The sequence below is a fragment of the Salvelinus fontinalis genome, chromosome 3 (assembly GCF_029448725.1).
Source record: "Salvelinus fontinalis isolate EN_2023a chromosome 3, ASM2944872v1, whole genome shotgun sequence".
NCBI lineage: Eukaryota > Metazoa > Chordata > Actinopteri > Salmoniformes > Salmonidae > Salvelinus > Salvelinus fontinalis.
Genome location: NC_074667.1, coordinates 37,833,818 through 37,849,341, shown reverse-complemented (window position 1 = coordinate 37,849,341; position 15,524 = coordinate 37,833,818). Strand labels below are relative to the sequence as shown.

The 15,524-nt window shown below is 46.0% G+C and overlaps 1 protein-coding gene across 4 annotated transcripts in view; it reads left to right on the top strand.

The window, feature by feature from the left end:
* The window catches only part of LOC129847042 (disco-interacting protein 2 homolog B-A-like), a 107,298-nt gene that overhangs the window by 62,507 nt on the left and 29,267 nt on the right, over positions 1–15,524 (top strand). For 2 of the 4 annotated variants that reach the window (XM_055914840.1, XM_055914831.1), the window contains exons 3-13: positions 4,585–4,764; positions 6,999–7,124; positions 7,287–7,691; positions 7,792–7,944; positions 8,719–8,838; positions 9,029–9,226; positions 10,102–10,193; positions 12,556–12,666; positions 12,761–12,884; positions 13,157–13,266; positions 13,353–13,455. In XM_055914840.1, coding sequence (XP_055770815.1) covers positions 4,585–4,764; positions 6,999–7,124; positions 7,287–7,691; positions 7,792–7,944; positions 8,719–8,838; positions 9,029–9,226; positions 10,102–10,193; positions 12,556–12,666; positions 12,761–12,884; positions 13,157–13,266; positions 13,353–13,455 — 1,722 coding nt within the window. Of the gene's footprint in view, positions 1–4,584; positions 4,765–6,998; positions 7,188–7,286; positions 7,692–7,791; positions 7,945–8,718; positions 8,839–9,028; positions 9,227–10,101; positions 10,194–12,555; positions 12,667–12,760; positions 12,885–13,156; positions 13,267–13,352; positions 13,456–15,524 lie in introns of all 4 variants that reach the window. The other 2 variants (XM_055914825.1, XM_055914820.1) reach the window with 1 other exon arrangement.

Below are 15,524 nucleotides of genomic sequence, written 5' to 3'. Positions count from 1 at the left end.
TCGTCTTCTGGCTGTGCCGGGTGGAGATTATAACAGAACATGGCCAAGATGTTCAAATGTTCATAGATGACCAGCAGGGTCAAATAATAATAATCACAGTGGTTGTCGAGGGTGCAACAGGTCTGCACCTCAGGAGTAAATGTCAGTTGGCTTTTCATAGCCGATCATTCAGAGTATCTCTACCGCTCCTGCTGTCTCTAGAGAGTTGAAAACAGCAGGTCTGGGACAGGTAGCACGTCCGGTGAACAGGTCAGGGTTCCATAGCCGCTGGCAGAACAGTTGAAACTGGAGCAGCAGCACTGCCAGGTGGACTGGGGACAGCAAAGAGTCAACAGGCCAGGTAGTCCTGAGGCATGGTCCTAGGGCTCAGGTCCTCTGAGAGAGAATTAGAGAGAGCATACTTAAATTTATACAGGACACCGGATAAGACAGGATAAATACTCCAGATATAACAGACTGACCCTAGCCCCCCGACACATAAACTACTGCAGCATAAATACTGGAGGCTGAGACAGGAGGGGTCGGGAGACACTGTGGCCCCAAACAGACAGGATATAACCCCACCCACTTTGCCAAAGCACAGCCCCCACACCACTAGAGGGATATCTTTTAGAGGGATGCCACTAGAGGGATACCACCAACTTACCATCCTGAGACAAGACCGAGTATAGCCCACAAAGATCTCCGCCACGGCACAACCCAAGGGGGAATGGTATTGGTATTAGATGGTATTGGCCAGGTGATGAGCGGTGCCTGGTTTCCTCTAGACGTGACGCTTGGCATTCAGGCCAAAGAGTAACATTTTGGTTTCATCAGACCAGAGAATCTTGTTTCTCATGGTCTGAGAGTCCTTAAGGTGCCTTTTGGCAAACTCCAAGTGGGCTGTCATGTGCCTTTTACTGAGGAGTGGCTTTCGTCTGGTCACTCTACAATAAAGGCCTGATTGGTGGAGGGCTACAGAGATGGTTTTCCTTCTGGAAGGTTCTTCCATCTCCACAGAGGAACTCTGGAGCTCTGTCAGAGTGACCATCACATTCTTGGTCACCTCCCTGACCAAACACCTTATTTACATAAGTATTCAGACCCTTTGCTATTAGACTCGAAATTGAGCACATGTGCATCCTGTTTCCATTGATCATCCTTGAGATGTTTCTACGACTTGATTGGAGTCCACCTGTGTTAAATTGAATTGATTGGACATGATTTGGAAAGGCACACATCTGTCTATATAAGGTCCCACTGTTGACAGTGCATGTCAGAGCAAAAACCAAGCCATGGGTCTCCTGATTGCTCAGTTTGGCCGGGCGGCCAGCTATAGGAAGAGTCTTGATGGTTCCAAACTTCTTCCATTTAAGAATGATGGCCACTGTGTTTTTGGGGACCTTCGATGCTGCAGACATGTTTTGGTACCCTTCCCCAGATCTGTGCCTTTACACAATCCTGTCTTGGAGCACTACGGACAATTCGACCTCATGGCTTGTTTTATTTATTTATTTGTATTATTTTATTTGTTGTACTTTTACCCCTTTGTCTCCCCCATTTCATGATATCCAATTGGTAGTTACAGTCTTGTCCCATCGCTGCAACTCACCTACGGACTCGGGTGAGGCGAAGGTCGAGAGCCATGCATCCTCCGAAACACGACCCTACCAAGCCGCACTGCTTCTTGACACACTGTTCGCTTAACCCGGAAGCCAGCCACACCAATATGTCGGAGGAAACACCGTCCAGCTGGTGACCGAAGTCAGCTTGCAGGCGCCCTGCACAAGGAGTTGATAGAGCGCGATGGGACAAGGAAATCCTGGCCAGCTAAACCCTCCCATAATCCAGCCGACGCTTGGCCAATTGTGCGCTGCCTCATGGGTCTCCCGGTCACGGCTGGCTATGACACAGCCTGGGATCGAATCCGGGTCTGTAGTGATGCCTCAAGCACTACGATGCAGTAGCTTAGACCGCTGCACCATTCTATAGGTTCATGGCTTGGTTTTTGCTCTGACATGCGCTGTCAGCTGTTGAACCTTATATAGAAAAGTGTGTGCCTTTCCAAATCATTTGGGGGGGCTCCCGAGTGGCGCAGCAGCCTAAGGCACTGCATCTCAGTGCTAGAGGCGTCACTACAGTCCCTGGTTCGATTCCAGACTGTATCACAACCGGGCCGTGATTGGGAGTCCCATAGGTCGGCGCACAAATGGCCCATCGTCGTCCGGGTTTGGCCGGTGTAGCCGTAATTGTAAATAAGAATTTGTTCTTAACCTCTAGGGTACTTGAGATGTTAGCGTCCCACCTCTTCAACAGCCAGTGAAAGTGCATGGCGCCATATTCAAAACAACAGAAATCCCATAAATAAAATTCCTCAAACATACATGTATTTTACACCATTATAAAGTTGTAAACTTGTTGTAAATCCAGCCACATTGTCCGATTTCAAAAAAGCTTTACGACGAAAGCAAACCAAACGATTATGTTAGGTGAGTGCCAATTCACAGAATAACACAGCCATTTTTCCAAAGAGACGATTCACAAAAAGCAGAAATATAGATAAAATTAATCACTAACCTGTGATGATCTTCATCAGATGACACTCATAGGACTTCATGTTAAACAATACATGTATGTTTTGTTCAGTAAAGTTCATATTTATATCCAAAAATCTGAGTTTACATTGGCACCTTACGTTCAGAAGTCACAAAACATCCTTTGATTTTGCAGAGAGCCACATCAATTTACAGGAATACTCATAATAAACATTGCTAAAAGATACAAATGTTATGCATGGAATTTTAGATGCACTTCTCCTTAATGCAACCGCTGTGTCAGATTTCAAAAAAGCTTTACGAAAAAAGCAAACCATGCAATAATCTGAGTTGGCGCTAAGAGCCCAATCAAGACACAAATATAGCCGCCATATTATGCAGTCAACAGAAGTCAGAAGTAACAATATAAACATTCACTTACCTTTGATGATCTTCATCAGAATGCACTCCCAGGAATCCCAGTTCCACAATAAATGTTTGTTTTGTTCGATAATGTCCATCATTTATGTCCAAATTCCTCCTTGTTGTTTTAGCGTTCAGTACACTTTCCAAACTCACGACACGCGGGCAGGTCCAGCAGAAAGTACGGACGAAAAGTAAAAAAAGTTATATTTACAGTCCGTAAAAACATGACAAACGAAGTATTGAATCAATCTTTAGGTTGTTTTTAACATATTTCTTCAATAATGTTCGAACCGGAGTATTCCTGTGTCTTCAGAATTGCGATGGAACAGAGCTCGCTCTCACGTGAACGTGCATGGTCAGAGCATGTTCAGGTCATGGCAGACCTGACTCATTCCTCTCTCCTTTGGCCCCACTAAACAGTATAGGCATCAGACAAGGTTCTAATGACTGTTGACATATAGTGGAAGCCTTAGGAAGTGCAACATTACCAATATCCCACTGTATCTTCAATAGGAGCTGAGTTGAAAATCGACTAACCTCAGATTCCCCACTTCCTGGTTGGATTTTTTCTCAGGTTTTTGCCAGCCTGATGAGTTCTGTTATACTCATAGACATCATTCAAACAGTTTTAGAAATTTCAGCGTGTTTTCTATCCAAATCTACTAATAATATGCATATTCTAGCTTTTATGGCTTTGTAGCAGGCCGTTTACTCTGGGCATGCTTTTCATCCGGACGTGAAAATAGTGTCCCCTACCCCAAAGAAGTTAACTGGCTTGCCAGGTGTAACGGGTGTCTAGTTCTTCCTCCTCCTCGGACGAGGAGAGGAGAGAAGGATCGGAGGACCAAAATGCAGCAGGTTGTGAATACATAATGAAGTTTATTCAACAAACGACGAAACACGAAAATAACACTTGATAAATTACAAAACAACAAAACGACGTAGACTGACCTAAAACATGAGAACTTACATGTAACACGAAGAACGCACGAACAGGTACAGACTACAACAAAACGAACGAACGAACAAACAAACCGAAACAGTCCCGTGTGGTGCATAGACACAGACACGGAAGACAATCACCCACAAACAAACAGTGTGAACAGCCAACCTATATATGGTTCTCAATCAGAGGAAAACGTCTAACACCTGTCCCTGATTGAGAACCATATAAGGCTAATTACAAGTGACCTAAACAGAGAAACACAAAACATAGAATGCCCACCCCAACTCACGCCCTGACCAACTAAACACATACAAAATAACATAAAACAGGTCAGGAACGTGACACCAGGTTAAATAGAAAAATACAAATAAATGTCCAATCAATTGAATTTACCACAGGTGGACTCCAATCAAGTCGTAGAAACATCTCATGAATGATCAATGGAAACGTGATGCACCTGAGCTCAATTTCGAGTCTAATAGCAAAGTGTCTGAATACTTATGTAAATAAGGTATTTTTAAATTTTCTGGACAAAAAAAGGAAGAGGAAAAAATATGACTAAATCCATTTTAGAATAAGGCTGTAACGTAACAAAATGTGGAAAAAGGGAATTGGTCTGAATGCACTGTATATACTATATACTTTGTGTACTGTCTTTTTGTCTCCTTGTCATCTACTTTATTACTTTGTACTCCCCAGTGGAAGCCCCCCCCCCTGCCTATGATGCCCAGGCTCCTGGTCCTAGCAACGCCTCTGGCTCCACCCATGCCAATGCTCACACCCAGGCTCCTCCACCCAGCTCCTCTTCACGCTACCGTGATCGTCGCTCTCGGCGACCGCACCGCAGTGGAGGGACCAGGGATGACCGCTACCGATCAGGTGGGCAACAACTTGTCTCAGTTTCCGTTTTTTAAATCAACACTTTAGGTCGCCTTAGGAAATCCAGTCATAGTCAATAATGTTACATTTTTGGTTCATGTTAAGTTTGATCTATTCTCATTATTCTTTTTCATTTCAGTCAATATAAGCAATGCTTATGAAAGGGCAATGCTGCTTTGTGTGTGCGTGTGTTGGATTGTGAGTGCTGGCTGAGGTCATGTGTGTGTGTGTCCTGTTGAGTTGTTTAGAAAGAGAAGTCCCTACAGTGTGCAACAGCATCCCCTCTAAAGGGGAGCCCAAGAGGCCAGATCCCTCACATTGTGATTGGGGAGTGATGTCATGGCTTGGCAATGTGCTGGGCTGTGGAGAGAGCAGGGGGAATACTAAACAGGAAGGAGGAACTCAGCACCATATAATTATTTTGTAGATTCTATAGAGTACAGGGAAGGAGTGTTAGAATGGGTCGTTAGATGGTTGAGAAGACATGAAAGAACAATGGATTGCAGAGAAGTGTATAAGAGTCTTTCTGTCCTCTCTCTTTCTCTCTCTCCTTCTGTTACTAGAGGTGCATGCAGTGTACATGTGTCCTCCCTCTAGGCAGCTTCATACTCTATCATTTCTCTCTCCTTCCATTTCTCTCTCCTCCCATCCCTGTTTGGACAGCCTCTGCATCAGACTGGTCTCGCCTCTCACGTGAGACACACATGCACATACACACACGCACACTAGGTCCCATACCTCATTGTGGAGTCGAGTTTTGGGGGATGAAGGACGGAAGGACCAGTACTATGTGGAATCTGTTTGAGCTAATAGGACGGCTGACCAGAGAGAACAGCAAAAATTATTCAAGTTCCATTTGATGTGTGGAGGAATCTCAGGGGATCTTGCTGGAAGTCCGACTGGATTCAGGGCAATGATTGGGAAAGAGGGAACGGAAATGAGAGCTGGTAGCCAGGTGGAAATAAATGGGATGCAGGGATAATGGAGAAGGACTTTGAAGAGGCTTGAAGTTTGAGTGCAAACACTGTTCTATTACAGGATAACGGAGGAATATCACAGAGAAATTGAGCAGGACTGAGACGGAATAAGAGGGGGATAGAGAGGAGGGATAGAGTGAGGAGTCAGGGAAGAGCAGCGATGGGTGGGTCCTTATGAAGTCCTTATGAAGAACCTGCTGACACCTCAGTCTCCATGAGAGAGTGAGAAGGGGAGAACGAGAGAGAGGGATAGAGGGGGTAGAGCTACAGAGAAAGGAATACTGGAAGGGTGTGAGCAAGAGGACTGAGAGATTGAGAATTAGCTATCAGCGATATGATGATGTTTAGATCCAGATAGTCTGGCGCACATGTGTATGTAGCCTATTTGCGCTTACATGGGTGTGTGTAGTGTATGTTTGTGTTGCTAGGCTGAGGTGCTGCAAGTGTGTATTTGTGTGGGCGCTGATCGTGTCTGGCTGTCTGTGTTGTTCATTTTTGGTTGTCGTGTAGGGCCGGAGAGGTAGAGGACAGACATCTAACAACTTTAACATTTTAACACCCGGCAACCTCGGCTATCGCCATGGAGATGCCTCTCAGACGCGTGTGACGGTCATTCTCTCATGTTTCTATGGCGATGTATGATCACACATGCAGCGAATAGGAAGAATGGGAACAGAATAGCTGTCTTTTTTTAGTAGAATCAAATGTTATCTTATGTCATTCTATAGTGTTGGTTATGCAATGTGTTGTGTTTGATGGTTTATGTAGATTGTGTCATAAGGAAATGTATCAGAAAGTGCTGATGTGTCTTCTGGTCATTCTCTGATCCGTGCCTTTATGCACGTGTGTGTGTGCGTGTGTGTGTGTACAACGATGGGTGAGCATGATAATAGCCCCTCTCTCTCCAGCAAACAGACTGTGGTTTCCTGTTACAGCAGGACCTAACTGCCATCTCTCCTATTCTGACGGTTGAAAGTCAAACCTCCATTCAGCTTTAACTGTGTTGACAGAACAGTGATTGTCTTTATGCATCAGTATCTATGTAATAATAATAATTATTTTAAATATCTCCCTGACTGGCAGGATCACTTAGATTTCAGATATACTTTTCCAGAAAAACTCATGTTTACCTTGGATGTTCTCATCTTCCTCTCCATCCCTATTCCCTATCCTTTGCAATCATCCAAATTCAAAATTGTAATTTCTTCCGCTTTCCCTCACTCCCTCTCTCTCTCTTTCTCTCTCCCGTTGTCCCAGATATCCACACAGAGGCGGTGCAGGCTGCGTTGGCCAAACACAAGGAGGAGAAGATGGCACTACCCATGCCCACCAAACGCCGTTCCACCTACGTTCAGTCGCCCATCAACAACTGCACCCCACCAGGTAGCGTAGGACTGACTCCTTCAAATCAGCCTGACTGCTTCTATTTCCTCAGGAACAGCCTACGTAAGCTTTATTGTTAGTACTGTAGAGTTTAATCCTAATGTCACATGCTCTCTCTTTCTAATTCTCTCCATCTCTCTTACTTCCTTTCTCCTATCTCAGACTCGTCATCAAGTTCAGAGGATGAAGGTGCTCTGTTGAGACAGTCGTCAGTGGGTGCTGGTTTGGGGGCTCCTGCCCCTTCCTCTCTGCTGCAGCCCCCCAGTCTGCAGAGCCCTGACTCCTGGATCAACCGCTCTGTCCAGGGCTCCTCCACATCCTCTTCCGCTTCTTCCGCCTCCTCCACCCTGTCCCATGGAGAGAGCAAGCCCCAGCCCCAGCCTCAACCATCCCAGCCCCAGACCCAAGCCCAGCCCCAGTACAAGCCCCAGTACCAGCCCCAATACCAGCCCCAATACCAGCCCCAATACCAGCCACAGTACCAGCCACAGTACCAGTCACAACTACAGCCACAGTCACAGCCACAGCATCCAGCCATAGCTGACATGCTGGCTCAAGCACGCATCGGTAAGATATGTCCTCATGACCACAACACTTTAGAACGCCATGGCATGTAACCCTATATAAGATAAACCGAGCAGATAAAATTACCCTGTCTTTCTCCCAGGCCTTTCAGAGAACAGCGGACCCCCCCCAGACGTGTTGGCCGCAGCCCCCCAGGCCAGGGGCTCCTCTCAGGTGGACCGGCCCAACAACCCTCCTGTGGTCCGGGGGATGAGCCGCGAACAGAGTCGCTCCAGCATGATGGAGACAGCTGACGGTAAGAACAGCCTCTTTGTTAGGGTCACCGTGTGTGTGTGTGTGTGTGTGTGTATGTGTGTGTGTGTGTGTGTGTGTGTGTGTGTGTGTGTGTGTGTGTGTGTGTGTGTGTGTGTGTGTGTGTGTGTGTGTGTGTAAGAGTACGTAAGTCTGTGCGTGGGTGTGTTTATGTGAGATTATGACTGTGCGAGTGTGTGTCCTCGCCGAATCTTCCTACACTTTTGCATTTCCATTGAAAATAACTTTTTTTTTTAAGTAATAATGTTTTTCTTGAATAACATGTTGCTTTCCGCCTGGACCATATCATTAACCAAACCATATTGTTTTATTTTCTTCTGGCCTTTTTCCACCCTGTCGCATGTATTTTGACTGGCAATAGGTAACAGAAGAGGTAACACATTCCCTATGAGAAACCCATGAACTACTGGTGTTATATATACGTCTGTGTACTGTTTGTGCCTTGTTCATATCCTCTGCGCCGTATGATTAGGGAGAGTAGTATTTCTGTGAAACCAGAACCATCCTTTGAAACCGAATGAATCCTCATGTGTTTTCCTATTATGCAACCAATGATTCTTTTTCCCTTTTACATCACTCCAACCTTCCCAGTCCTGGTGTAGAGTTAGCCCTTTGCCTGCTGGTTTTCATACTAGCAGACTGCAAGTCGAGAAAGGAAAGCCAGAGATGTGTGTGAAGTCAATCAAGACTTCCCTTTGTATATTGGGGCAGGGTGAGTGTGTGTGACAGTGTTTGCCCCCCCCCCCCCTCCCTCCAGGTGTCCCGGTGAACAGCAGGGTGTCCACTAAGATCCAGCAGCTGCTCAATACCTTGAAGAGGCCCAAGAGGCCCCCCCTCAGTGAGTTCTTTGTGGATGACCAGGAGGAGATCGTAGAGGGTGAGCCACCATTCATTCTTCAGTCAGTGGATCTCTTTTAGCCTGGTTTCAAATCTTTTTGAAACAGATCTGAGACCAGAGTATATCTCTGTAAATTTCACCTTCAATGTTTTAATTTCCACCCCTCTGTACCAACCTCAAAGGTGCTACCTGGTTCATTCTGCCTCCCCCACCCCCCCTCTCCCTCCAGTGCCCCAGCCGGACCCCAACACACCACGGCCAGAGGGCCGTCAGATCATCCCAGTGAAGGGGGAGCCCTTAGGGGTGGTCAGTAACTGGCCTCCGGCCCTCCAGGCTGCCCTGGCTCGATGGGGGGCCACACAGGGCAAGAGCCCCGCCCTCACCGCCCTGGACATCACTGGCAAAACCCTGTACACACTGACCTACGGTAAGAAACTAGGCCCACACACAAAGCCCTGTACACTGACCTATGGTACAGTACGTCACAGTCTCAAACCCCTGTACACACTGACCTACGGTAAGAAACTAGGCCCATACACAAAGCCCTGTACACTTACCTACGCTATGTAACAGTCTCAAACCCCTAATCACACAGACCTACGGAACGTCACAATCTCAAACCCCTAACAACACTGACCTACAGTATTTCACAATCTCAAACCCCTAACCACACTGACTTACGGAACGTCACAATCTCAAACCCCTAACAACACTGACCTACAGTATTTCACAATCTCAAACCCCTAACCACACTGACCTACAGTATTTCACAATCTCAAACCCCTAACCACACTGACCTACAGTATTTCACAATCTCAAACCCCTAACCACACTGACCTACAGTATTTCACAATCTCAAACCCCTAACCACACTGACCAAAAGTATTTCACAATCTCAAACCCCTAACCACACTGACCTACAGTATTTCACAATCTCAAACCCCTAACCACAGTGACCCACGGTGAGAGACTAGAGCCATACAGAGATTTTATACTGCTACTACAACCTGACTTAGATACCCCCATCTAATACATGGTTATATGATTGCCTACAATTATAGAACATATGATTTTTAACATCTATAACTCTACTTAGTGAGGGACAAGGCCCTGGATACTTTATTTATTACATCCTCTTAGGTTATTGTTGGTGCTATACTGTAGTCATGATGTGGGTAGAGTAATCTTGGTAATGGAGGGTTATGAGAGGTGGAGTATGAGATTGATTGATAGATCGTGACACTGTTATTTACGATGCATGCCCTTCCTCCCTCCTACCTCCTCCCCTTCTCCCGCCATCAGGGAAGCTGTGGAGCCGCAGTGTGAAGCTGGCCTACACCCTCCTCAACAAACTGGGACCCAAGAACGAGCAGGTCCTCAAGCCTGGGGACAGGGTGAGACACATTGACTCACACTACTTCTCTCGTAATGATATAGCGCCATACATTTTTTTTAAATTTGTTTTTATTTATTAAGGATCCCCATTAGCTGCTGTCAAGGCAGAAACGACTCTTCCTGGGGTCCAAACAAGATTAAGGCAATTACATCACAAAACAAATACAAATAAAACAGTACATCATACAGCACATTATTACACCACTACTCTACGACAAAATGTATAATTCCCCAATACAACAATATTACAACATTACAATGTACGTGTGTGTTGCTTATAAAATCAATTGCTTGCTTGCAATCAGCAGTTGCTACATCTAAAGTAGCCACTCTTTGCCTTGATGACAGCTTTGCACACTCTTGGCATTCTCTCAACCAGCTTAATGAGGTAGTCACCTGGAATGCATTTAAATGAACAGGTGGGCCTTGTTAAAAGTTAATTTGTGGAATTTCTTTCCTTAATGCGTTTGAGCCAATCAGTTGCGTTGTGACAAGGTAGGGGTGGTATACAGAAGATAGCCCTATTTGGTAAAAGACCAAGTCCACATTATGGCAAGAACAGCTCAAACAAGCAAAGAGAAACGACAGTTTATCATTACTTTAAGACATGAAGGTCAGTCAATCTGGAAAATTTCAAGAACTTTGAAAGTTTCTTCAAGTGCAGTCGCAAAAAACCATCAAGCACTATGATGAAACTGGCTCTCATGAGGACCGCCACAGGAAAGGAACACCCAGAGTTACCTTTGCTGCAGAAGATAAGTTCATTAGAGTTAACTGCACTTCAGAAATTGCAGCCCAAATAAATGCTTCACAAAGTTCAAGTAACAGACAAATCTCTTCATCAACTTGGAGGTTGGAGTTGGAGTCTGTTTGAGAACAGAAGGGCTTCTTAAAGAAAAACTAACACGTCTGTGAGAGCTGGAATTCTTACTGGTTGGTAGGTGATCAAATACTTATGTCATGCAATAAAATGCAAATTAATTACTTAAAAATCATACAATGTGATTTTCTGGATTGTTGTTTTAGGTTCCGTCTCTCACAGTTTGTGTACCTATGATAAAAATTACAGACCTCTACATGCTTTGTAAGTAGGAAAACCTGCAAAATCGGCAGTGTATCAAATACTTGTTCTCCCCACTTTAGGTTGGATAGAAATGTGAATGTGCCTTAGGCATGCTGCAAGGAGGCATGAGGACTGCAGATGTGGCCAGGGCAATAAATTGCAATGTCCGTACTGTGAGACGCCTAAGACGGCTCTACAGGGAGACAGGACGGACAGCTGATCATCCTCGCAGTTGCAGACCACGTGTAACAACACCGGCACAGGATCAGTACATCTGAACATCACACCTGCGGGACAGGTACAGGATGGCAACAACTGCCCAAGTTACACCAGGAACGCACAATCCATCAGTGCTCAGACTGTCCGTAAGAGGCTGAGAGAGGCTGGACTGAGGGCTTGTAGGCCTGTTGTTAGGCAGGTCCTCACTGGACATCACCGGCAACAACGTCTCCTATGGGCACAAACCCATCGTCGCTGGACCAGACAGGACTGGCAGAAAGTGCTCTTCACTGACGAATCACGGTTTTGTCTCACCAGAGGTGATGGTCGGATTCGCATTTATCGTCGAAGGAATGAGCGTTACACTGAAGCCTGTACTCTGGAGCGGGATCGATTTGGAGGTGGAGTGTCCGTCATGGTCTGGGGCAGTGTGTCACAGCATCATCGGACTGAGCTTGTTGTTATTGCAGGTAATCTCAACGCTGTACGTTACAGGGAAGACATCCTCCTCCTTCATGTGGTACCCTTCCTGCAGGCTCATCCTGACATGACCCTCCAGCATTACAATGCCACCAGCCGTACTGCTCGTTCTGTGCATGACAGTGTTCTGCCATGGCCAGCGAAGAGCCCGGATCTCAATCCCATTCAGCATGTCTGGGACCTGTTGGATCAGAGGGTGAGGGCTAGGGCTAGGGCCATTCCACCCAGAAATGTCTGGGAACTTGCAGGTGCCTTGGTGGAAGAGTGGGGTAACATCTCACAGCAAGAACTGGCAAATCTGGTGCAGTCCATGAGGAGGAGATGCACTGCAGTATTTAATGCAGCTAGTGGCCACACCAGATACTGACTGTTACTTTTTAAATATATATACAGGGCACATTTGTAAAAGATACCTAGGTCTCAATATGTCTTCCCTGTTTAAATAAAATTATAAATGATTCAGCCCCATCCCTCAGCTTTTTACCAAAACAGGGTTTTTACCGAAACGGGCGGAGAGAACACTTTGTTATTGTTTTTACTGCGGATTTCTGCATTAAGGTCCATATATCAACCTATTTGTTTTATTTTATTTCCTGTAGGTGGCTCTAGTGTACCCAAACAGTGACCCTGGGATGTTCTGGGTGGCCTTCTATGGCTGCCTGCTGGCTGAGGTCATCCCTGTCCCAATAGAGGTACCTTTGTCTCGCAAGGTAAGGACATGTCATTGGAACTTTTTCAAGCCCACATTGACATGCTGTTATATCTGCTTTGTGATTGACTCCATGTCCATTGTTGTTCCACCAGGATGCAGGCAGTAGTCAGGTGGGCTTCCTGCTTGGCAGTTGTGGTGTAACTCTGGCTCTGACCAGTGAGATCTGTCTGAAGGGACTCCCCAAGACGCCCACCGGAGAGATACTACAGTTCAAAGGTCAGGAGCTGCCTCTCTTACTGGCCGTATTACAGAGTATCAATGTATTTCATTCACTGGTCACCGACTGAGTAGACTGACTGATCTACAAATAGTAATGAGTAGTTATTTAGGAAGCCAGGTGATTTGTAGTCATCCAGTCGATGACTGCAATCTGGTTGATCTCAAACACAACCATTGTCTCTAGAGATCAAAATGTGATACTTTTTGTCTTTCGCTATGAGTCTCTTTTTAATGAAGTTGATTGGTATGTTATTAACTGTCTTTCATAGGCTGGCCTCAGCTAAAGTGGGTGGTGACAGACTCCAAGTACCTCACCAAACCTGGAAAGGACTGGCAGCCCCACATCCCTACAGCTAACACTGACCCTGCATACATAGAGGTGAGGTGAGGTGTGTGTGTGCACGCACGTGCACATGTGTGTACTTCTCATACAATCCTAATGGATTGTGTTTTCTCTCCCCCTAGTACAAGGCTAGTAAGGAGGGTACAGTGATGGGTGTGGCTGTGTCTAAGGTGGCCATGTTGACCCATTGCCAAGCACTGACCCAGGCCTGCAACTACTGTGAGGGTGAGGAACTACTCTATATGAGAGAGGCATACTCTATCGCAAGAGTAAGTCTATGGCATCTTCATGAGGATTTTTTTATTTATTTTAATTTCACCTTTATTTAACCAGGTAGGCTAGTTGAGAACAAGTTCTCATTTGCAACTGCAACCTGACCAAGACTGTAACGATACTCTAAATCCTCCTCCTCCTCAGACGAGGAGAGGAGAGAGGGATCTGAAGACCAATGTGCAGCGAGGTATGATGACATGATTTATTTAAGATACGACAAAACAACAAACACGACGTAGACAGAAAACGAACTATACTTGAATAAACTACAAAACAAATAAACGATGAAAACAGACCTGGACACGAACTTACATATAACTTGAAGAACGCACGAACAGGTACACGACTACAAACAAACGCTACAGTCCCGTGTGGCACGAACATACATACAGACACAGGAGACAACCACCCACAAACAAACAGTGTGAAAACACCTACCTTAATATGGCTCTCAATCAGAGGAAATGAAAACCACCTGCCTCTAATTGAGAGCCATATCAGGTCACCCTTAAACCAACATAGAAACAGAAAACATAGACTGCCCACCCAAACTCACGTCCTGACCAGCTAACACATACACAAACTAACAGAAAACAGGTCAGGAACGTGACAAAGACAAAGCAAAGCAGTTCGACACATACAACAACACAGAGTTACACATGGAATAAACAAACATACAGCCAATAATACAGTAGAAAAAGTCTATATATAGTATTTGCAAATGAGGTAGGATAAGGGAGGTAAGGCAATAAATAGGCCATGGTGGCGAAGTAATTACAATATAGCAATTAAACACTGGAATGGTAGATGTGCATAAGATGAATGTGCAAGTAGAGATACTGGAGTGCAAGGGAGCAAGATAAATAAATAAATACAGTATGGGGATGAGGTAGTTGTATGGGCTATTTACAGATGGGCTATGTACAGGTGCAGTGATCTGTGAGCTGCTCTGACAGCTGGTGCTTAAAGCTGGTGAGGGAGACATGTTTTTTGCAGTCATTGGCAGCAGAGAACTGGAAGGAGAGGAAGGAAGAATTGGCTTTGGGGGTGACCAGTGAGATAAACCTGCTGGAGTGCGTGCTACGGGTGGGTGCTGCTATGGTGACCAGTGAGCTGAGATAGATAAGGCGGGGCTTTACCTAGCAGAGACTTGTAGATGACCTGGAGCCAGTGGGTTTGGCGACGAGTATTACATTTACATTACATTTAAGTCATTTAGCAGACGCTCTTATCCAGAGCGACTTACAAATTGGTGCATTCACCTTATGACATCCAGTGGAACAGCCACTTTACAACAGTGCATCTAAATCTTTTAAGGGGGGGTCAGAAGGATTACTTTATCCTATCCTAGGTATTCCTTAAAGAGGTGGGGTTTCAGCTGTCTCCGGAAGGTGGTGATTGACTCCGCTGTCCTGGCGTCGTGAGGGAGTTTGTTCCACCATTGGGGGGCCAGAGCAGCGAACAGTTTTGACTGGGCTGAGCGGGAACTGTACTTCCTCAGTGGTAGGGAGGCGAGCAGGCCAGAGGTGGATGAACGCAGTGCCCTTGTTTGGGTGTAGGGCCTGATCAGAGCCTGGAGGTACTGAGGTGCCGTTCCCCTCACAGCTCCGTAGGCAAGCACCATGATCTTGTAGCGGATGCGAGCTTCAACTGGAAGCCAGTGGAGAGAGCGGAGGAGCGGGGTGACGTGAGAGAACTTGGGAAGGTTGAACACCAGACGGGCTGCGGCGTTCTGAATGAGTTGTAGGGGTTTAATGGCACAGGCAGGGAGCCCAGCCAACAGCGAGTTGCAGTAATCCAGACGGGAGATGACAAGTGCCTGGATTAGGACCTGCGCCGCTTCCTGTGTGAGGCAGGGTCGTACTCTGCGGATGTTGTAGAGCATGAACCTACAGGAACGGGCCACCGCCTTGATGTTAGTTGAGAACGACAGGGTGTTGTCCAGGATCACGCCAAGGTTCTTAGCGCTCTGGGAGGAGGACACAATGGAGTTGTCAACCGTGATGGCGAGATCATGGAAC